Below are 22,818 nucleotides of genomic sequence, written 5' to 3' on the forward strand. Positions count from 1 at the left end.
TTAAGCTTTTAAGTTGAGGCTCTGATTCAATTTACAGTGTGAAGGAGGGGAGTTGTGACTATAATATTTTATTATGTCAGGATGGCATGATATGGACACAGTGAACAAATCATTGTATAGAAAAATATTAATATTTTCGTCATGCAAATTGCAAGGCACTGAAACTATTTTAAGGTGTTAAGCTAATATGAAAGTAGAGGATTCTTTTAATCAGTGAAATTAAATGCTTGGAGTGTGGTGTTCCTGGTAATTTCAGGCTGTTAGTTTTGGCTCTAATCTCGCAAAGTGCTTTTCATATAAATACTTTAGAAAACATCTTTAGGCATCTATTTGATTTTGAAATGAACATGTTTCTGGGGTGTCTGGGTGGCTCAGTTGATTAAGTGTCCACCTCTTGATATCTGCTCAGGTCATGATCTCACCGTTGTGAGGTCAGGCCCGGGTCCAGCTCCACACTGAAGGCAGAACCTGCTTGGGATTCTCTCTCTCCCTCTCTCTGCCACTCCCCTGATCATGCTCGCATCCTCTGTCTCTCTGTCTGTCTCTCTATCTCTCACTCTCAAAACAAACATTTTTTGAAAAAGAAATGAGCATTTTTCCTTTCAATGAATTATTAATTAGCTTTCAGGGGCGAAGGTTTTTCTTGGCTATTTCCTATAGAAATTCTGAAAATGACAGCATTGATTTATTTGAGGAACTATAGATACTTGGAAAATATTTAACCAAGGTTCCTTCTCTGCATTTTCTCCCAGTAAGAGAAGGCAGGTGTCTGGGCAAACTCTAGACTTGGGTGAGGAAGAAGCTGCCTCATCTGAGGACGCTCTAGGAGACTGAATCTCTAGCAGCTCTGGGCTTAGGTTACCTGCAGCCAGGACTGCTTTTAATTAGAAACTTCTTTTTCTTTTCTTTTCTTTTCTTTTCTTTTCTTTTCTTTTCTTTTCTTTCTTTTTCTTTCTTTTTTTTTTTTTTTTTTTGCTGCGGAGACCATGGTGGGAAGGGCTGGGGAGCATTGCTGTGTTAGATGAAGTTCGTAAAACTCCTTTATTGCTCATAGGAAAAACTCCTAAAGGGATGGAAGAGGGGTCCACGAAGAATGTTCCTTTAGTAACAAGGCTGAGCATTCTTAGACTTCCTTTGCACAAAGCAAGCAATTACTGGTGGCCCTGTCCCCTGGATGTCTGACAACAGCCGTTTATTATTCCAGCAGCCTCTTTTCATTCAATGTCTACAGGGTGGCAATTAAAAAAAAAAAAGAAAAGAAAAAAAATTGAAGTGCCAGTTGTTTAGCACGTCACCATCTCTTCCACTGAAGGGTTTACAGTCCTAGTGGGGCGGCGGCAGGGGGATGGGGTGGACACCAAGATAGAAACAAGCCACTTTAGTAATGTGTTACATGTGAAATGATAAATTCATTCTAGAGCTTAGTGCCTTCTATTTCTGCTGGGACCTAGAGACCTAAGTATGCTCTTACCAGTCCAGCACCCAACACTGAAATTTACTTGCCTACCTTAAATTTCTCAAGGAATCTGAAATACATTGCTTATCCCCAAACTAAGACGGACTGCAGATGTTATAGTATTTCTCATTCCCCCATCCTGTTAGCCAAGTATTTGCATATTAACTGGAGCTTTCTAAATATAATGGCTTATCCCTAAAGGACTCTAATGAAGGGATTATAGGTTAAGTGGCAAATGAATGCCAAAGACATTTGGGTAAGCCAATTAACCTGATGGTTTTTCACAGTTAATTATCATTGAATGAGCAGAGGTTAGTGCCCAGAGTGAGTGAACTACTTTTAGATGAAATTGATAATTTCCTATATACTTGAAACAATGAAGAAGTTTTAAAAGCACTTTTCCAGAAGGTGAGTGCAGTTTATTGGTGCCAGTCATTTCTAGTTAGACTTCATCAGAAATACATCGAATGCCTACTATGTGCTAGGCTCCAAAGGATAAATTAGATGCCTTTCTACTTCTTAAAAGTTGACAGTGCATTGGGGGAATAACAGTGCATTGGGAGGTTCTGGCAAGACAATAGCCAAATCAAACCTGAAGACCGTTGGGAGATTGATATCCAGCTCAATTCCCCTCCATTCATGAAGGACATTAGTACAAGGCAGAGTAATGCCAGTGCTTCCTGTTGCTCTATTCCTCAAACTTCACCCTAGCAAACTAACCTATTGTCTTTTCTCAGCTCCCAAGCTCACCGCTTTCTGACCCGACTCATGGTCTGTGAGAATATTGACCATCAGCCTGGCAATGTCTTTGCAGCTCCCTTACTCCTTCATGTAACTCCTTCCATGCTTTTCTCTAGGAAGCTTTGGATCTTCTAACACTGTTGGAAGTCTGTTTTGTTCTCCTATAGCGGTAGGGATTTCATGGTAAAGTAGTGTTTTTCGTAGTACAGTGAAATTGTCTGTACACTTACTTGCCTCTTCTACTAGGCTGTTTCTCAAAGTTGATGGATCTATTTTGCTCACCATTCTATCTGCAGTGCCCTTTATGTAAGTGTCTAGTCTATCACTGAATAAATGAATATATATATGGGTGAGCAAATAATTCTCTCTCTCTCTCTCTTTTTAGTAAATAATTTTCTTATGACAAAATTCCTTTTTTGGGGGGGCAGTGATTTTCATTTGGGGATGGAAAAGGGAATATCAGAATTACTTGTGCCCCATTTTCAACACGTTGATTTCCTCCTGCTCCTTCTGAAATATCTTCCACATATCATCCCATTTAGGAACCCTGTTAATTGTATTAAGAAGTCAGAGTTATTAATGGGAATGTGCTAGTTAGTACTCAATGTCAAAATTAAGCATATTTGCAACAATAGCTGTGAACGATGTTGGGGGAGACTGTGGCACCACAAATGAGCATGGGGGATTGTAGCATACTTGGACATATGTAACTGAACAGCAGCCCTGGCAGAGGAAGGAAAGGAATGACTTGAGCAAAGGCCTAGAGGCTGGGAAGTTAGGATGACATTGAAATGCGTATGGAGAAGTAATGGGAGATTGGCCTAGAAGGCATAATGGGAATGGCTATGAATGCTGGGCTGTGAAGGATGTTTATTATGGTAAGAAATAGGGCATGATGAGGGATTTTTGTGGAGTAGAGTAGTGGTGTTAGACTTATATATCAGGAAGTTTTTCTCTCTCCACAGCATGTGTATAGTGGATCAGAGCGGGAAAGAAAGCAGTCAGGGATAACTATTTAGTTCAGTTTAACAAATATTTATTATGAGCTGAATATGCGTTGGGCACTGGGAGAAAACATAGGGCCTGATTCCTTCCATGAGGGGACTTAACAGCCTAATGAAGGAAAGAAACATGAACAGGCAGTTTTAGTAAGCATGTTAAGCTGTACAGGCAGGACGTAATGAAAGCCCAAATGAGACTAGATCAGAGAAGTTAAAGGTAGATTCAACGGAGACTTGCATGTTGGATTTTCTCTGAGGTTCTGAACAGTGTTAAAATATTCTTAACCAATTTAAAAATGGATGTAGGAGCAAAGAGAGAAGGAGCCCTCATGCACAACCTTGATAACAGTGTTGGAGGAATGATGGTACTTAATGAGGGACTTGTATGAAAAAGGAGGTAGATGGTGGGGAAAAGTACTGGGATTTGGTCTCACCAAGTTAAGATGCTAAAAGGGCAACTAACAATATCGGTAAGTCCAGCATCCTGTTTTGTTTAGCACCCTCTTGGTTGTAGATGTCCAAATGACCATTCAAAGTGACTCATGAATAAGGAGCATTTACTGGTTTATTTAACAGTGTTATTAGCTTCAGGCATGATGGGATCCAGCTGTAGTAGGAATGGTCTCTTTGTCTCCTAGATCTGGGCTCTCTGGTGTTGGCTTCATTCCTAGGCAGACTCTGTTTTCAGGGAATTCTCTAGCAGCCCAGTATTTCATCTCATTCTCAAAGAAGATGTTCTTTCACAGTAGACTCTTGGGGTTGTATTTGACTCTGATTGAACTGGCTGGCTGCTAAATCAGTTGTTGTGGCCAGGAATGAGCATGGGGGACTGTAGTACATTAGTTGGCCAAATCATCGATGACCTTTCATCAGGAGGTAAGGGCAGCCTCACCCTATCCATATGGACTAAAAGTCAATGTGGGTTATTCTCAAAAGAAAAGCAAAATAGGACACTGTTAACTAGAAGGGGCCCCAAACCACAGCAAGTATCCATTACACAGGCTCTGTAATTTTCAAACATTTAAAGTTAACATTGCTTCGTTTGATCTTCAACATAACAGTTTGTGGGAAGTGCTATTATCTGACAACCGTAGGTAAGGACACTGAGCTTTTGAGAGACTAACTGGCCAAAGGTAGTACTCGCGGTGGTAGTAAAGGAACCAGGATGTCATCACTCTTCCTTCCATTCAGGTGTGGAGATCAAGTGGGCAGTTGGAAGTGGTGGCTCATGAACAGCACCCAGACTGGAGACACAGCTGGAGAAGGCAACTCTTGAGTTGGAGATGTTGGAGACGATTGACCATAGAGGTGGAAAGTGTAGAGAGAAAGGTCAGGGAACAGAACCAGGAAAGAAACATCCATATTTGGGAGAAAAATGCGAAGGAGATGCTAGTCAAGGAGAGTTAGAAAGAGGTAGCCTAAAAGGGAGGAGGAAACTCAGGAGACTAATGTGTTAAAGACCAAAGGTAAGACTTCATAGATGTGTATTATCTTGGGAGTGTCACTAAAGCTTAGAGGAATTTTAAGTGAGATAGATGCTCATGACCATGATCCGGAGATTTTGAAGGCTATAAACATAATGAAGGCTAGCAGCACGTGCTTGGTGTTGATGGTAATACTAATACTAATAATGATAGCAGCTAACATATAACATATATGATGTTATATATACACATTATATTACATGTAACAATGTACTTTCTGCTTACGGATTTACTCCTCACAATGACCCTGTAAGACATGTATATTTATTATCCTTATTTTACAGATGAGAAAACTGAGGCACCCTGGACCCTAGTTTCATTGGCTCTGGAGTCAATTTTTTTTAACTTCTGCAGTTCACTGTCCTTCCAGGGCATGGACAGGCATCCTTGGGTAGCACTGAAGTAGGGCAGGTTAACAAAGGTCATTCTTTTTCTTCTCTCTCTTCTAGAGCCAATTTCAACCCATCATTTGAATTTTTTTTTCTTTTTTAATTAAAAGTTTGTCCTCTACTTACCTTTCAGTAGAACAATTGAAAACACTTTTGGAAGAGGCTGCCGTTTGATATTTGAAGAATGGAAGCATCATTTCTGCTCTGATGGACTCATGGTCATTTATGTGGGTGTTTGTGACTGAAAAGGTCAACGGACAGAAAAAATAGCAGTGAGAGAAACACACACAAGGACAGTTAGGATGGCAGTGTCACACCATTCATCAGTTTTACAATAGTGTTGGCCTTTGTCAACATTTCCTAAAGGAAAAATCATAAGGCAGCAAAAACAAAGAGCCACAAATGAACAAAACTGGAACAGGTTAAGACCTCCTTGAAGACTTGAGGGACTGGATGTTTTTGCTTCAAAAGACAGTCTCTCAGTCATGTGTTCTCTGGAGAATTCTGCCTGCAACTGTTTCTTTTTCACATCTGCTGCTCTGATGTTCTTCACCTTTCCCGGAGTGGAAAATTTCCTAATTCCTTAGTGTCTTTCTGAATTTTCAACACCAATTCATAGCAGTAACCTAAGAAATTGTATCAGTCTGAAATTTTGTTTTGAGTTAAGGTTTTTCATTAGCTGAGAAAGAGCAGAAGTAGTTTTGCCATTTCCATTTTGGACTCTTGTAAGAAAATGCAAATGGGTGAAAATCTATTATGCTTCGTGTTGAATGATTACCTTTACTTCTCATTTTGCTGGCAGATTATTTAGATTCTATTAAAGCCCTTTTGGTTCATATTTTTCTTAATATGATGTGAGGGATGCGTAATACATCCCTTATCACTGACTTGCATGTGTGACATGACTTATATACTAAAGCCCGGGACAATTTAGTCTTATTTCATGTCTTTTGCCATAATATTCATTGGCTAACTAAAAACCTGCCTAAGCAGATAACACCCATCAGAGAATTTTATCATACTAAAGTTTCCCTTAGTATAACATGTTTTGCACATGGGTAAAGTGTTCCTTTGCTCTTTGAATTTTGTTCCATTAAAACTGTCCCCTAAATTTTTTTCTACGATATAAATTTAGGGATGTGTCTCAGCAAAGTTTCCTCTTATGGCAAAACTATGAGATTTGTGAATTTTGTTTTTTGTCTTGAAACCCTTGTTTTGTGAGAGTTAGATATACAGTATATCTTGTCGGCTTCCACAGATGACTAGATTTATTGCTATAAATATAAGAAATTCTGGCAACTTTGTATAGCTTTTTTAAAGAACACATGCTTCCCCCACCCACCCCACCCCCGCCCCCCAAGAAAGTCTTTGTTGAGTTGGTTATGGAGCTGAACTAATAGCATGTAGAAAACCTGGTTTGAAGAACCTGATTCTCCATCCTATATGGATCCGCCGTGAAAGGATGAAGTATGGTCCTGAACAAAATGTGCTTTCCAGCTTTCCTCACTGCATTAGCAAAGCCTTCTCCCAGAATGCTTTGCCATCTAGCTTTCTACTGCCCTGACTTCAATGGCAAGAGTGTTTCTGCATTGATACTACATAAATTCACATCAATATCTAGGTTAATGTTTAGTAGAGGCCAGTTGGCTTTTCATTCTGAATTGTTTGAAATCAGCTCTGACAACGCTGTTTGGCAGTTTGGCAGTTTTTCATATTTCTTTTAAATTTTAATTATAACCCATCAAGTCTTAAGCAGTTACTTCTGGGTTAGACTCTTGATGAATGTCATAGCAGGGTGTTTTAATTTAATGGATCCAGAGTAACATCTGTTTCTAATATTTTAAAAGCCAATTTATATGGAAATTCGTTTAATACACAGTCAATACACGGAGACTTGTAAAAATAAAAATAAATATGGAAAATCAAACCCCTGTGATATAGTAGGTCTTCTGTTAACAAAGGATTTCACTGATGGCGAGGTTCAGCTGCTACTACCTAACACCCAAGATATCATAGCTTAAGCAAGATAGCGATTTATTTCTCATACTCACAAAATGGTGGGGTAGTTAGCTTAAAGCTGGTATGGTCTACCATAATAGGGACTCAGTTTTCTTCAGTCTTATTGCTGTGCTCTGTGGAGCATGACTTCTATTCCTAAGGATTCCCTATGGCCCAAGATGGCTGCTGGAAGTCTAGCTATTACATCTGTGCTTCAGCTAGAGCAAAGAGTGGGGGAGGGAGGGTATAATGCTAAGCTTTTTGCTTTTAAGGACACTTTCCAGAAGTAGCGTGTAGCATTCTGCTTATGTTGCACTGGCCAAAAAATAGTCACATGATCGTATTTAACAGCAAGGGAAGATAGGAAATGAAATAATTTTTTCAGATGACTATCTACCCAGCTAAAAACTAAAAGATCTATGAGTATGGGAAAAGGGGAGAACAGACATTGGAGAACAACAATGTGTGCCACACTGAATATTTTTTAAGACATGATTTTAATAGACCTTCAGCCTTTTATTGAGCATCTAGAAAAGTCCAACGAGTTCTCATGAATAAATAATATATGTAGAAGGACTAGCATGGTGTTTGGCTCAAACAAGATAATCATGACTACTGTTGATAGGTTTTAATTCTAACCCCCATTTGCATCTAATTTCAGAGACTGTCAGTCAAGCTGACTTTAGTAAGGGAGTTTTTGAACACCATACCCCAGTCTTTATAGAATAGTAGCAACAACAGCTCACAGAGCCCAGATGTCATTGGCGCTAGGTCTCCAGAACACTCGTACTGGCAAAGCAGTGTTCTTTGCTTCTCTATATAGAAGATAAATACACAGTTGCGAGTGTTTGTTAGCTGTTTTCAAGGTGAAACTATTATTGTTACAGAAACTAAAGCTCAGAGAGGCTAATTGGGAAACAAGTTAAAGAAGCAGTTGAAAATGAGCATTGCCCCATCATTTGACCCCAACTGGAGTACTAACTGTTATTTCCTCTGGCTGTGTCACCTTGGATGGGTTTCTTAATCTGTTGGATCTGTTGCGTTTTCCTGTTTTTGAAGATGCTCAGGTAAATTACGGAGCATGTTTCCCCTCAGTCCAGGGCTTTTCCAACCTCGTTTTGGTAATATTCGTGTGGAGATTCCTTTGATCATGCCTGCCTCACAGTGAAAAGCTGAACCGATGGGGGCTGGAGGTTAAAGTCATCAGGTGGTTTTCTATCACATATTCTTCAGCTGTACAAATGCCCACAGCCTTCAAAAGCCCTGACATCACACCAGGCAAGAGGCTTCTAATAATGGAGGCCTCTAATAATGTCTTGACCTCTCTCTGTCCTTCTAACTCACGTGCCTCTATTGTGTTCTGTAAGTATGGAGATGGACTAGGGGTACAGACATTCAAGATGCCACCTTGATCTCTGGAAGATATAATGGCATAGAGCAGGGATCCTTCAAACTGAACCATTTACAGGCCAACATTTGTACCTTGTCTGCATATACCAGTACTGTGGGTTCCTTAATATTTGTCTTTACGTTGAGTCTTTCATTTTTAACAGCTTCATTCTGAGCAAACATCTGTGAAATCCAGCTTCGATTTGATAATTAAATTTCCTTTCGAGTACACATTAAAATAAATATATCCATTCAAATTTTTTACCAGGTTTGCCTGTGTATCTTCTAAAATACTTGCAGTGGTAGGTAGATCATCACATTTTGGGAACTGCAACAGAGTGGAAAGAGCGCGAGCCATGAAACTCTACCCTGCTGATTCCAGCTGTGTGACTTTGCTGCTATTATCGATTGATCATTCTTAACCATAATTTGTTCACTTGAGAGATGTAGATAATCTGTACCTCATCATTTACTCTAAGGATTAAACAAGATACAGCCAAGGAGACTGTTACAGTGCTTGGCGGATAGCAAGTCCTCAGCGAATTACTAGGTTATCCTTCCTTAAAGTCTGTTTGCAGATACCAGGCATGCAGGCCTGTAACTGCTAGTTCTCAGAAGCAGGACACAAGGCACTTGGTATGGATGATTGCAAGTCCTGTGAAAACTCAGAGGGAGAAAGGCTGAAGCTTTCTAGAATGAAGGAGAAAAGGGAGACATTTGGATGAGGGAAGAGACATTCTTCCTAGCCTCTCCGGCTCTCCCTTGGCTACTCAAAGTGTGGCCCAAGGACCAGTAGCATCAGCATCACCCAGGAGCTTGTTAAAACTGTGGCATCTCCGGCTCCTCCCCAGACCTACTGACTCAGGACCTGCCTGTTAGCAAGATCCCCCAGTGATTTGTGTGTGTGCATGAGAAGCAGTGCTCTGGGCACAGATATTCTGTCTAAGGTATATTTCATTTCTAGTAGGGAGTTCATCCTTGCTCTCAGCAGATCTCTGCACCAGGATCACCTGCACGAGGATCACTAGTAACACCTGCACTGCGCTTTGTAGAAGATGCAGATTCTCAGACCTCACATCAACCTGCACCCGTAATCTGCATCTTTAGCCCATACAGTCCATGATTTTTTAAGGCCGTTGTTTGACAACTGCTGTAGTAAGTCTTAAACCACCTATAGAAACTGCATTTATTCTTCAAACCTATTTGCATTTGAACAAACAAGAAAACTTTTGAGAAAGAGAGATACAGTCCTAATTGTAGTGTCAGTAAGCATTAAGGGGAGGATCTGAATTCAATCTATATGTAAAGGCTTCTGTAAGGCTCATTTGCATTAATCCTGCATACCTGGAATCCCATCATACACAGGATAACAGCTTCCCAGAAGGCAGTGTCTTAGCAATGTCATATACAGTTGACACTTGAACAACATAGGTTTGAATTGCATGGGTCCACTTATACATAGATTTTCTCAACAAATAAAGTACTGTAAATGCACTTTCTCTTATGATTTTTTTTAATAATGTTTTCTCTAGCTTACCTTATTGTAAGACTACACTATATAATGCGTATACAGAATAGGTGTTAATCAACTGTTCATGTTATTGGTTAGACTTCTGGTCGACAGTAGACTATTAAATTTTAGGGGAGTCAGAAGTTATGCTTGGATTTTCAACTGCATGAGGGTCGGCACCCCGACCCCATGTAGGACAAGAGTCAAGTGTATTTTCTTTTTTTCCGAAATTTTATATTTGACTTTCTGTAAACATTTTGTTTTTTTAGCCGTGCTATCAAGACTAATCAAGACCTTCTCCCAGAAACTCCCTGGACACACATTTTCTACAATGATTTTTGGGGGACTCTTCTAACCCACAGTGGCAGCCACAAATCCTACCGGCCACTCTGCACTCTTTCTTTTCGCCTGAACCATGCCATCGGAGGGCTGAATCCCTGGAGCTATCACCTCGTCAATGTCCTGCTGCATGCAGCAGTCACTGGTGTCTTCACGAGCTTCTCGAAGATACTCCTTGGGGACGGATACTGGACCTTCATGGCTGGCTTGATGTTTGCCTCTCACCCCATCCACACGGAGGCCGTGGCAGGAATCGTGGGACGGGCCGATGTCGGGGCCAGTCTCTTCTTCCTCCTCTCCTTGCTGTGCTACATCAAACACTGTTCTACAAGAGGCTCCTCGGCCAGGACTTGGGGCTGGTTCCTGGGGACAGGACTGTGCGCAGGATGCAGCATGCTGTGGAAGGAACAAGGAGTGACCGTGCTGGCTGTGTCGGCAGTTTATGATGTCTTTGTCTTTCACAGGCTGAAAATAAAACAGATCTTACCTACCATTTACAAAGTAAGTGATTGTGGGCGCTGGAGCATTGGGTTACTGAGCAGCCTCCTTGCCTGGTCCTTTTCCCCCATTTAAAAAGCAAATTTGTCCCTCTTCAAAGAGAATTTAAAATAAGCTGTGTTTTGATCTTCAGTAAGTGGAAGTGTCCTTTTTGACCTTTCCCTACTAACATGGGTTTCATTCCTTGATTGTTTTATGTCTTGGGTTTCTTATTTTCATGATTTCAAAGGGTTCTGGTAGCTGGACAGTTTTGCCTTGTAAAGATTATGCACCTTTAGTATTTATTTTTATTCATTTTTTTATTTCGGCCCCAATTCTCTGTAATCTAGTAAATTGCTTATAATGTGTATTTATAAAAGTATCAGAGCTGATAATAGAGCCAGATGCTAAACTCTGTAGAGGGGAAATCCTCTGCCATTTGTTAATAGTACTTTTCCTGATCTGACTTTGGAAAACAGCCCTTCTCTCCAGTGCACTGGGAACTCAAATTCTTAAACAATGAATCATCTTCACCTTTTCCTTGTTGTACTGAATAAGAATAGAAGAGTCAAAACAGAAAGAGGTTATTATAAATTTTGCCCTGAGGCCAATTAAGGCCTTTGCCTCAGGGCTTAATATTTGCTCTTCTGTATTCCCTCAGTGCTTTCAAATGCACTGTGGTTTAAAGGTCACAGAAGCACTTTCAGATCTCTTCCACCTAAGAGGACCAGTTTTTGGCTAGTGTGTTAGGGGAAGGCATTGGACAGACAAAGCTACCTTGAGAAACTGCCTCTTTCCCATCTCCCCATTATCTCATTCATACTAAACTTACCCTTGCTTTGCCTTTTAGTTATAAAAGATGCACTTGGCCAGTGCCGGCAAATCTTGGTCCTGTTCTAGGCCAGTTCCCCCTTCCTTTTGGACACTTAAGTGAGGAGCTGTGATTTTGGATACTTACCTTGAGAAAGCAGTCAACTTTTCTCATTTTGGCAGTTCTTCCCCCTCACCCTGTCAATTCTCGATGTTACTTAAAATCAAATTGGGAAGAAATTGAAGTGAAGGAAAAATTAAGGGAAATAGAAACATTTATTTATTTTTTAATGACTTTTTTTTTTCTTCACTTAGTAGGCAGAGTAGTTACTGCTGCTCTCTGTGCTCCGTGGGGAAGCATAACCTTTTCAGTTAGAACTCAAGTATCAAGTGCTTAATGAAGTTCTTTTGTGATTTCGATTATATGTTGAAACTTTAAAAGAAAACTCTGGTTAGGTTGAGTTTGACACCTAAAAACAATAGTTTGAAAGTCAAATTCTTAATTTCAAATCAATTTTAATTATTATTTCTGGGAGATTTAGGGAGAGAATTCTTTTTTTCTTTTGTTTTAAAACCACATCAACAACAAAACAAGCTTTCTTGTTTTATTGGAAAGACAGATAGAATACATATAAATCATGGTCTTTGTCCTGTGGAGACTATTTGAGGACTTTGCATCGATAGCCGGTGAAACATTGTGGTTGGACATTTTACAAAATTTCCATTTTACCATCTCCTGGAATACGAAATGATTTTGATATACCAGTTCAGGACTTGATTTTAGGACCTTTTAAAGTTCTAAGACATTTTCAGTTTTCTAAGCATATTTTCAAGGACAGAGTTGCTGATAGAGACCCTTATTATAATTGTGTCCCATACAATTATTTGGGACATACCTATAATAAGAAATTATTCTTTATCTTAAGTTTATTTAAAAAAAAATAATGTTTATTTTTGAAAGAGACAGAGCATGAGTGGGGGAGGAGCAGAGAGTGAGAGGGATGCAGAATCTGAAGCAGGCTCCAGGCTCTGAACTGTCAGCACAGAGCCCGACACAGGGCTTGAACCCAGAAACTGTGAGATCATGACCTGAGCCGAAGTCAGATGCTTAATCGACTGAGCCACCCCCAGGGACCCCCGAAGTTAAATTAAAAAAAAAAAATTAAGTTTATTTATTTATTTTGAGCAAGAGAGGTAGCAAACTGGGGAAAGGCAGAGAGAGAGGGAAAGAGAGAATCCCAAGCAGGCTCTGCACTGTCAGCAAGAGCTGGATGCAGGGCTTGAACTACAAACCTTGGTTCGTACCACTGTGAGATCATGACCTGAGCCGAAGTGAAGAGTCGGACTCTTAACTGACTGAGCCAACCAGGCACCCCTATCTGAAGTTAAATTGCCCTGAGCATCCTGCTTAAGAAAATAAGAAATGTCGCTAGCAAAGGAACTCCTAGCAGCAGAGAGTGTGAAACACCCCTCTCCCCACCCCCCATGTCATGGGAAAGGACTTAATACTTTGAAGATTCGGTGTCCTGAGAAGTTTCCAAATGGAAAGTTGCCTAGACTGTCTGGCAGCCATTGCTTGTGGGCAAGGGAAGTAGTTGAAGCAGCAAAACAATCTGAGAGTCGCTATCTCCACTCTGCTTTTTCTTTCATTCTCACATTTTGGGCCAATGGGCTTAATGAGAACATTTCAGTAACAGATTGTATAGATTTGCAAGGGACCATTGAGACCTTCTATGCCAGTCCCTTTATTTCCAGCAAAGGTATAGAACACCAGAGGTGTGAAGGTCACCTAGAAAGTGGTAGAATCACTGGAACTAGGATACATATTTGCGTGTGTTTAGCGATCATTTTACTATATTGTGAAGATGTGAAGATGAATGAACAAATGTAAACAAAGTCAGATGACTTACCTGGGAAGAGAAGAAAATAAAATGGAATCAAATATTCACTCACACTAGCTAAGTAACCTTAGGCTAGTTCAATGACCTGTTTTTTTATCTGGCAATGGAGACGGTTCATGTTCTGTCTTAGAGATGTTGTGAAGAGTGTAATTGTGGGGTGTTCAGTGTGAGCTGAGTGCCCAATGTTTGGAAGGCACCTGATGATACTAGTTGAAGAGAAAGAAGAAATATCAGTGGAAATTGTAATTCTTTATTTTAAGGAAGAGAAGGCCAAAAGATGAACTTCTACTAGTCTTTAAACATACAGTGGTTTTGAAAGCATATGATTTAGGAATCAACTAAGGCTGAAGCATGAATATTTAGGCAGAAACTTTCATTTAGAATTTTATGACTATGGGGCTTGTAAACACTGGCACAGATTACATATGGAAGTTATAGAAAATTCCATATTCTGTCTTTATAATATATAGATTTCTATGCCTGGGGTGAGTTAGAAGAGACTCTGAAGGAAGTGAATTAAAAGACTTTAGAAGGTCCTTTTCAACCTTAAAAGAATAAATCATCTTAAATATCTTGCCAATTAACTCCACATCATGGTTTGCCAGATGAAATAAACTTCCCTGCCCTATTAAAACATAACTTTTATATAAACAGAAAGCTCCAGTGCACAAATGTTTAACTCTGTTATGCAAACCAGTGAACCAGCCAAGTACTCAAAACCCAAAATGGCGGACCTCTTAAAGCTGGAAATTATTAGGACCAGAGGGGCAAGGCTCTCTGTTTTGATAGTTTCATCAGTAATGTTTTTCTCATAACGGTCACACTCAACTTCTTTCTTCACAGTGTTGGTTTCAGTTCTGCACCTTTTAAAAGATTTTGGGTCTTTTAAATGTGCACCAGGGCCAGGCAGAAGGGACTTGTGGAAGCAAGATTCTGCCCACCTCTAGGACCCCTCTTCATCCAGTATTACAATAAGAAAATACAGGTTTGGGTTGGGTAGGGTTTGAGATTTTCCCCTTTGCTTTTCAAGCGAGAGAGAGAGAGAGAGAGAGAGAGAGAGAGAGAGAGAGAGAGAAAATGAGAGACAGTGCATGCAGGTGAGCTGGGGAGGGGGCAGAGGGAATGGGAGAGAATCTTAAGCAGGCTCCTCACCCAGTGTGGAGTTTGAGGCGGGGCTGGATCTCATGGCTGTGAGATCATGACCTGAGTGGAAACCAAGAGTGGAACACTTAACTGACTGAGCTACCCAGGTGCCCCAAGTTTGAGATTTTTCTAAGAAGACAGACTTCTGGATTTTTCTATGACATTTCTTATTATTTAAAATCAATTACTAGTTTAAAAACAGATAAACCCTGTTTGGGCCCAAAAAAATCCTTTGGATGACTGAATTTGGCCAGAATTCTTGGCTGCCAGTTTTTGGCTTCTAAGGCTCATGCAGATGATGCACATATCTATATTGTATAAAAGACGTTTGCAGTTCTGCAAAGGAAATATGAAAGTTTTCTTTTTTTGAAGTATGTGAAAAATAGTAAGGACCTGGCATATTGTAGATACTTTATTTAGCATTTAATAAATACATAATCTATGTGTGCTAGGCACTATCCTGAGTGTGCTAAAACATAAACACATTTAACTTATATAATAAGTGCTTATTGAGAGAATATGACTTATGAACTAATGTGGTTGAATATGACATGAAATAATATAATCATACGGTTGTCAATAGTTAAGATTTGTTTTTTGTTTTTGTTTTTAATGTTTACTTATTTTTTGAGAGACAGAGACAGAGTGGGAGTGGGGGAGGGGCAGAGAGGGAGACACAGAATCCGAAGCAGGCTCCAGGCTCTGAGCTGTCAGCACAGAGTCCGACCTGGGGCTGGAACTCATGAACTGTGAGACCACGCTCTGAGCCGAAGTTGGACGCCGACTGAGCCACCCAGGCGCCCCTTGTGTTTGTTTTTAATAGTTAGCAAGATTTGTAAGAAGACACCAAATATAAAATCTTCAGAAGTGTGTTTGAACAAAATGTGTGTTCATAAACATCTTAAGTGTTTTAAAATGATCCTCTTCTTAGCTTCAGCATTCTATTTATGGTGTTTCCCCCATTGTCCTTGGCATCTGGTGCACCATCTGACACATAGTAGGTACTCAGTAAATTATTGAATTCACACTTGTTTCAGTTGGCCTTTAAAAAATATGTGCTTGAAATGTTAAAGTGAAATCCAATCCTCTTCCCTTTATACAAATGAGGATTTCATTCCTGGTTAGTGGGGTCCAGAAGGTACAATTGGAAGAAATGCATGTCAGAAAAATGTTGAAAAGTAAGTTTTCTTGACTTCTCATCAAATGATTATTTTAGCCTTTCTTAGATGACTTTCACTTACTTTAGTTTTATGTGGTCAAAAAGTAAAAGTGGGGGAGGTGGCCCTTGAAACACACTTAAGCTAGCCTCGCAAATAAATGTTTCACTTTTATCTGCCCACAAAATTTTTTACAAGTCTCCCATGACCCCAGGAGGTACATGGGTAATAAAATCAGCAAAAGCAACATTTTTCTTACTTACCAAACATCAGTCATTGCTTGCCTAGTGGCCATTTTCTGTGCTTATTTAACATCTGTTAACTGTTTTAATGTGGAAACATCTTTTTTCCCTTTATTAGCCTCATAATCACTTATTCAGTTACAGGTGGAAAAAAAAATTAAAAGAAAGGAAATCTGAAAACCAGTGTAACAATTCTAATAATAGCCCAAATTGATTTGGAAAAATAGCCCTTTTAGTCTGCTCTTTTAAGAATTTCTGTAAAGATGACTATCTTCGCTTTGCTATAGTTGCTTCCAAGATGTACCCTATCTGGACAACTTCCTTTTCTTAAAATTAAATTTTGTAGCTCTATTTCATGTAAATAAAATGATGAGACTACATTATGAGAGAGGAAATGGGGAGGCAGTGCCGCTTTTGGAAAATGAGGCATCTCTGTCTAGAAATAACTTTTTCATTTTAATGCTGAGCAGGATGTGAATGGTGGAGGTTGCCTATGGTGAAAAAGTTTATCTTGGATGTTAGGTAAGCTTGGTTCTACATCAAGATGCAGTGATCAGACACAAAGTAACAAATAATCATCTGTTTTCAAACTATTTACAGGGTTTACCTTGAGAATGTTTCCTGAGGGCAGGGGCTTACGTTCTGTTGAAGGTTTGGGGTTTGTCACGATTGGAACACTGAGGATCTTAAATGTGGTGCTTCTGTACATCTATTTTGTGTGACTCCCCCGGTATAGAAGAGCATGGAAAGAGAGGCGCATAGCCTACAGGTATTTGCACATTGAATCCACATGTGCTTTTTTATTTGATTAGCTGCTGGGGATGGCATTGGCCCAACATGTTATCGTTTACAGCTTTGTCCCTTTGCTTTCTAGACTAGGTTGTGGTTTTACTCAAGATGTGACTCTCATATCGATTGCGCTGAATGAAATATATATTTGCTGTTTCTGATTTTCTTCAGTCCACATCTGTGCCATTCTACTTCAAGTAGTGTTCCCACTTTCTTACGATTTTCTTTCCCTTCATTTGCCTTACACTTGACTTTGTGAGAATCCAGATATAGCAAGACACTCCGATTCTGATCACAGTATTTCCTAGCATTATTGAAACTGGAGGGCTATTTGTCATGTACTTACAAATGAATTTGGATTTCATCCCAGTAAACGTGTAGCATTTAATATTCATGACCTATAGAACTTTGAAACTTTGAATAGATGCCAGCAGTGCTAACCAGATAATACCACAAATAAAGGTGAGGTTCAAAAATATTTTACAACTCGGAAAGTCAAAGATTAATATTAATAAGGTATTTTATTTCTGCGGGTTGCCTTCATTGCTCAGCTGATTTAAGATGATTCTGTATTCTGGTTACAGTTTAAGTGCAAGTTGAGTAATTGAAATTTGGAAGCTGACTACCCTTGCCAGTTCATGTAATGCTTGTGTTAGAGTGTTAATACCTGGAAGGGTGATCTATTTGCAGATTATCTTTTTTTTTTTAAGATTCACCTTTGTGCAGGACGCTGTATTAGGGGTTCTGGGGATTCAAAGATGAGTGCACAAAATTCTACCCCTAAGGACATTTTAGAGTAGGCTAGAAAGTTGTGAATAGCACATGCAAATGTAGAACTGAAATTCAAGCTGGAAAGTGGGGAGGCTGTAAGGGAGGCACTGGGAGTGCAGGACAGCTTCGAGGAAGGGGGTGTACTTTCTGCGGAGGGGATCAGGAAGCACTTTCAGGAGCAGAGACATTTGAGCAGGGCCCCGAATGGTGGTTCAGATATAGACATTTATAATTGGAGAGGTGAGGGAGAGTGGAAGGTGGAGCCTGAGCACTGCACAGAGGGAAACTCCTGGGAAGTTCCGGGGGACCACTGGGCAGTGGTTTTGGCAGATACAGTGCATGAAATGAAACAGGAAAATGAATGAGGAAAGGTAGATTGAGACAGCTAGTATGTATAATGATGTAGGGACCTTTTAAGATATGTTGTGGCCCTAGCAATGTTGGGAGACAATGCATAATTTTTAAATGTGCTTGTTCTTCGACTGGTCCATGGGAGAAGCTTGGGAATGTCCAGGCTAGCGCCATTTCGCCACTTGGGAGGCTTTCTTCTGTGTCCTCACTTGGGGACAGACCTGAGAGAGGATCCCTTTGATGATGAGACAGATTCAGGAGGTTTATCTCATTCAGTGAGTGTGTTTCCTGCCATCTCATTCTTTAGCATCAAAAAAAAAAAAAAGGCAGTTATTTTTCGAAGTTAGATTATTTTACTTTTTACTCTATAGTATCTAGCATATTATTATATACTCCTAATGAGAAAAACAGGGAGTCCTTCAGGGCTTTCTCCTGTGTCCGTTCTTCCAGCATTGCTGAACGGTGTTCAAATGTTACAGTGAGTGGCCGCAAGTACAAAATCCCTCTTTGTTTTGCACTCCTTACAGGAAGACAGAACCATTTTTCAAAATGGTCCTTTTTACAATACAGAATAAAATATTCTATCAGCACTGAATTTCAACCAGTTAACTCCGTATACCATCAGTGAAAATGACACGCAAATTGGACCTTGTGATGAATAAATAATGAGTCTCATTGAAATCATCTCTGCTGTTCTCATAATACTGTCTGGGATACGTATTACATCACTCGGCTCAATTTTCGATAACCTGCTGTCTCAGAGGAATCAGATCGACTGAGGGGGATCTCATGATTATCTGGTTACTCATATTCAACTGGGTACCTTCAGTTTCACAGAAAAAAGAAAAAAATACCCAATGTGGTTTGCACAAATTTCAGATCATTGTCATTGCCTGTCTTAAATGCTGGGAATGGTGGAAATGCTAATTTAGTGTTGACCTCTCAAGTGAAATTTAAGCTATAGAAAGGCACATTCCAGGAGTGCATTAGAGATTCCTGAAAAGGCATGATCAGGTAGGAGGTGGGGTGGATAAAACTGAGTATTAAATCAAATTTATTGATAGTTAAAATAGTTATGAAATGTGATAGTGCAGTAAGGTTGCATGGTGTGGCATGTTTTAATGTTCACACCAGGTTCTTACCTCCTGACCACAGTGTTCCTTTTTTCAAAAAGAATGGTAAGAAACCAAAAGGGGAAGAGAGGCAGCCAAAGTGTGCAATGATTTGGTGCTAGGAAGGTCAATGTGCCCTTGCTCCCTTTTGTCTTTACAACTCTGCGGCACCCAGATGGCTCCTGCATGCTCTGTTGGTCTGATTATAACTCTTGCATCAAGTGAAATAGCATGAATTCAGAATTTAATACATGTTTCCTCAGTAATTATGGCCTTGATTAGTGAAGTCAGTGTTTCAGTTCCAAAGGACACTTTCTTTCTCTCTCCACATGTTTACTCATTTAATTTCAGGAGATGAAATAAACTGCAAAGATTTCTTTGATATGATAAGAGAATCTACAGTGCCTGTACCTGGTATGTGGTTGTCATTTTGCTAATAATTCATGTAAGATTCAAAGCAAACAGCAGGGACAACATGAGAAAAATGAAGGACATTTAAAAACAAGTAAATGACTTGGTTTTTAGTAAGAGAAGAAATGGAAAATATATTTAGAATTTCCATTAAAATATTGCTTAATGTAACTAAGTACCAAGTACATTTAATAGAGTTCTTGATTATATGCAATATCAGTTGTATTTAAAAATAGTTTACGTATTTAAAAACTGAAAAAAAGAAAAAAATCTTAATATTTTAATTTTGTGCATTTTGTGCATCTTAAACTCTTAGTTTTCAATGTGTTAAAACTCTGTCCCCTCCCCTTTAAAAGGGTTTATGTGTGTGTAGTGTTATGTGTCCTATTAGAATAAATTGCATAAAGACATGCTTATATACTAGAGTCAGATTATACCAAAGTGATACATGAATGATTTGAGTGTATTTCCATAACTTCTATGAAATGGAAAACTCCAAATTGCATAGAATTAATCTTTCTTCTAACTTGAAGTTGGGCAAAAATTTGCCCGTTTCGGTGTTCCACGGAATGTAGCTTCTTTCTTCTTAAGATCTTGTGACATGTGATGAAAAGTTAAATATATCTAATAGTATAAAAACCACTGCTGTTTACTTCGAATAACCATTGGGCGTTTGGCTGCTCTCCTCTTGCACAGGTGCTAGTAAGGCTATTGTGGAAAAGCCATAGGATTGGAGCATCTAGATTTAGATGCAAATTGCTGTGACCTTGGATAAATTACTGACCGGCTTGCACATCAGTTATGTGGTCTGTAAAATAGGAATATAATATTTGCCTTGCAGGGTTGTTAGGTATGAATATCGTCAATGTACACTCTTCCGCCAAGTTCCTTTCCTGTAGAAATATCATGGTCATCAGCGTTTCACAGTGTTTCCACATTTCAATAGTAACGAACTTTTTACCTGTCATTTTGTAGAGCACTCAGCGTAGTTGTTGCTTTTCTCACGGGGATGCAGGGTGAAGCGTCAATCAGAAAAAAATGGAGTTTTTGCTATCCTGTTCACCGGTGCTGACAATGTAAAGAATATTGAGAAAACAAACAAACAAACCTTTTTCAAGGATAATTCTAATGAACCACACAATTTGATCATTTCTCTTTTTGTTTAATCTATTGAAAACAAATATATTTAAGTCATTCCTTAATTTTTCGTCACTGTTTATATCAAAGCATCTAGAAATTTTATAGCCTGATTTTTTCCCCTTCTGGCTCAGGATGGTGCTGTTGCTTATACATCTGAAAATGGAGTCCCCTCCTGTTCTCCCCAGCACCCTGTTGCCTGTATATCCCCTTTAGCCAGGTTTAGAGTAAGGAGGATTAGTTCAGTAGCTGCAATAGCTTGCAGCATTCAAGTCTCATTCTTTGAAGAAAGGGGAAGCATTGTTATCACCTAAAGGTGAATGTTAATCTCTTTCTTTCCCCTATTCTTTCCCAAACCTGGCAGGCAATATTGTTACAGCTGATTCCAGAATCTGTTATGAGAAACCTTTTCAGGGAAACATTGAGGCTGCTTTTTATTGGTGGTGGTGATGCTCAGCCGTTTATTTCCCCACCTCCTAGGGAGATAATAGAGAGCGAAAAGTTTTATTTTTAAAGGAATACTGCATCTGGCTGCCAAAATTTTTATGAAATATTTTGGATGCCTTAATAATATTCAGACCAAATTATTTTTACAGCAGCCTAAATCCTGGTAACGGTGGCTTGTTGAGACAAGTCTGTAATAGGTAAAATTGGTTTTGATTTTAGAAAATCCAGTACTTTAAAAGTCTGATCTAATCTTCAGATGATACAGGCGGTAGGTGGGGGTTGGTGACTGCTTCAAGATTTTAGGATTCATTTCATCATGTGTTTCCTTCGAATAGTCCAAACTGGGATGATCATCAGCGTCTCACGGGGAGACTTTTAAACCAGAGATTGCAGCCCAAGACTGGAAGCTACTGAATAAGAATCTTTCCGTCTGCTTACATTTTGTTTTTGAGGCATTGACAGGGAGCTGGTGGAGAGGCAGCAGGAGAGAAACTACTTTTTAAAAGCTCTCCCTCTGATTTTGATGATACAGCTAGGTTTGGGACCCGCTCATGTACATTGATATACCTCCATACAGTATCATGAAAGGTCAAAAATATTTTGTGGCTAGAGAGAGGTATTAGAAACTATGTATCTACATGCTGCCCCTTCTCTCTCCACAAATGTGAGGTCTGCAGAAATTAGGCACAGGCTTGGTTGAGAGCAGAGCCTCCTCCCCCAGGTCTACTGCTCTGTCACTTTCCCTCCCTGACTTCAGTTTGTAGAAACCTGTTACTGTGGAATTAATTTTCTATTTGTCAGTTAAGACTGCCTGGTGTTAATGGACCTGTGTACCCATCCCTCAAGTTCATCATTAAGATTCAATCCTTCTTATTTTACCCAGGGTTCTCTTTGCAATGTTACTAATTCTAGAATACTTTTTGAAAATGAGTTGTTTTGTTTTTGTTTCCATCCTCCCAGGCCCCTCCTTTTCCTGTCCACCCCCCCCCCCCACCTCATTCAGTTAAGTGCTTAAGTTTTTGCACGTTGTCTTCCTAGTCTAGCTTGATTTAAGTCTGCATTCAAACGGAATATTTACTTTTGTAGCTACCAGAAACTTAACACAAAGACACTAAAACCACAGTGTGTTTTTCTTCCTAATTTGGTTAATTGCCTTTACTAACAGTGTATTACTGTTTGAAGTAGGTTACTCTTCAGTGGAAGGATTTTCTCTTTGATGATGTGGAGCCTGAGATTGGTCTAGAAGAGCATTAAAAAAAATATTGGGGCAGCTCTTTGTCGCTACCTGCTTCCCGCTCACCAAGGCACCATGCACTAACTCAGAAGCAGGGGGAATTTTTGGCATTAGCAGTTGACCCATCAGCTGGGTAAATGCCACCAGGGGTGCCTGCATGGCTCAGTTGGTTTAAGCCTTGGACTGAGTCTTTGATTTCTGTTCAGGTCATGATCTCAGGGTTTGTGAGATGGAGCCCTGCCTGGGGCTCTGCACTGTTAGTGCAGAGCCTGCTTGGGATTCTCTTTACCTCTCCCTCTGCGCCCCCCCTTCTCCTCTATGTGCCTTCCCCCTGCCCCCCCCCCCAATAAACAAATAAACATTAAAAAAAAAATGCCACCAGTAGTATCTTAAAGATGTTCAGAGTTTCTTTTGACTACAATGTGAGTTTAGTGTCTCACTGTTGGGTTAATATTTGAGTCAGTGACAACCTTAATGTCAAAAATGAGGATAACTCCAAAATGAACGTATTTCAGAGATGAAATAGCAA

General features: G+C 39.7%; 1 protein-coding gene across 1 annotated transcript in view; it reads left to right on the top strand.

The window, feature by feature from the left end:
* Positions 1-22,818, top strand: part of TMTC2 (transmembrane O-mannosyltransferase targeting cadherins 2) — a 399,137-nt gene that overhangs the window by 143,907 nt on the left and 232,412 nt on the right. The window contains exon 2 of the mRNA XM_049626018.1: positions 10,238-10,808. Within this exon, the coding sequence (XP_049481975.1) occupies positions 10,238-10,808 (571 nt within the window). The remainder of the gene's footprint in view (positions 1-10,237; positions 10,809-22,818) is intronic.

Source organism: Panthera uncia, chromosome B4 (genome assembly GCF_023721935.1).
Source record: "Panthera uncia isolate 11264 chromosome B4, Puncia_PCG_1.0, whole genome shotgun sequence".
In the NCBI taxonomy this organism is placed as follows: Eukaryota; Metazoa; Chordata; class Mammalia; order Carnivora; family Felidae; genus Panthera; species Panthera uncia.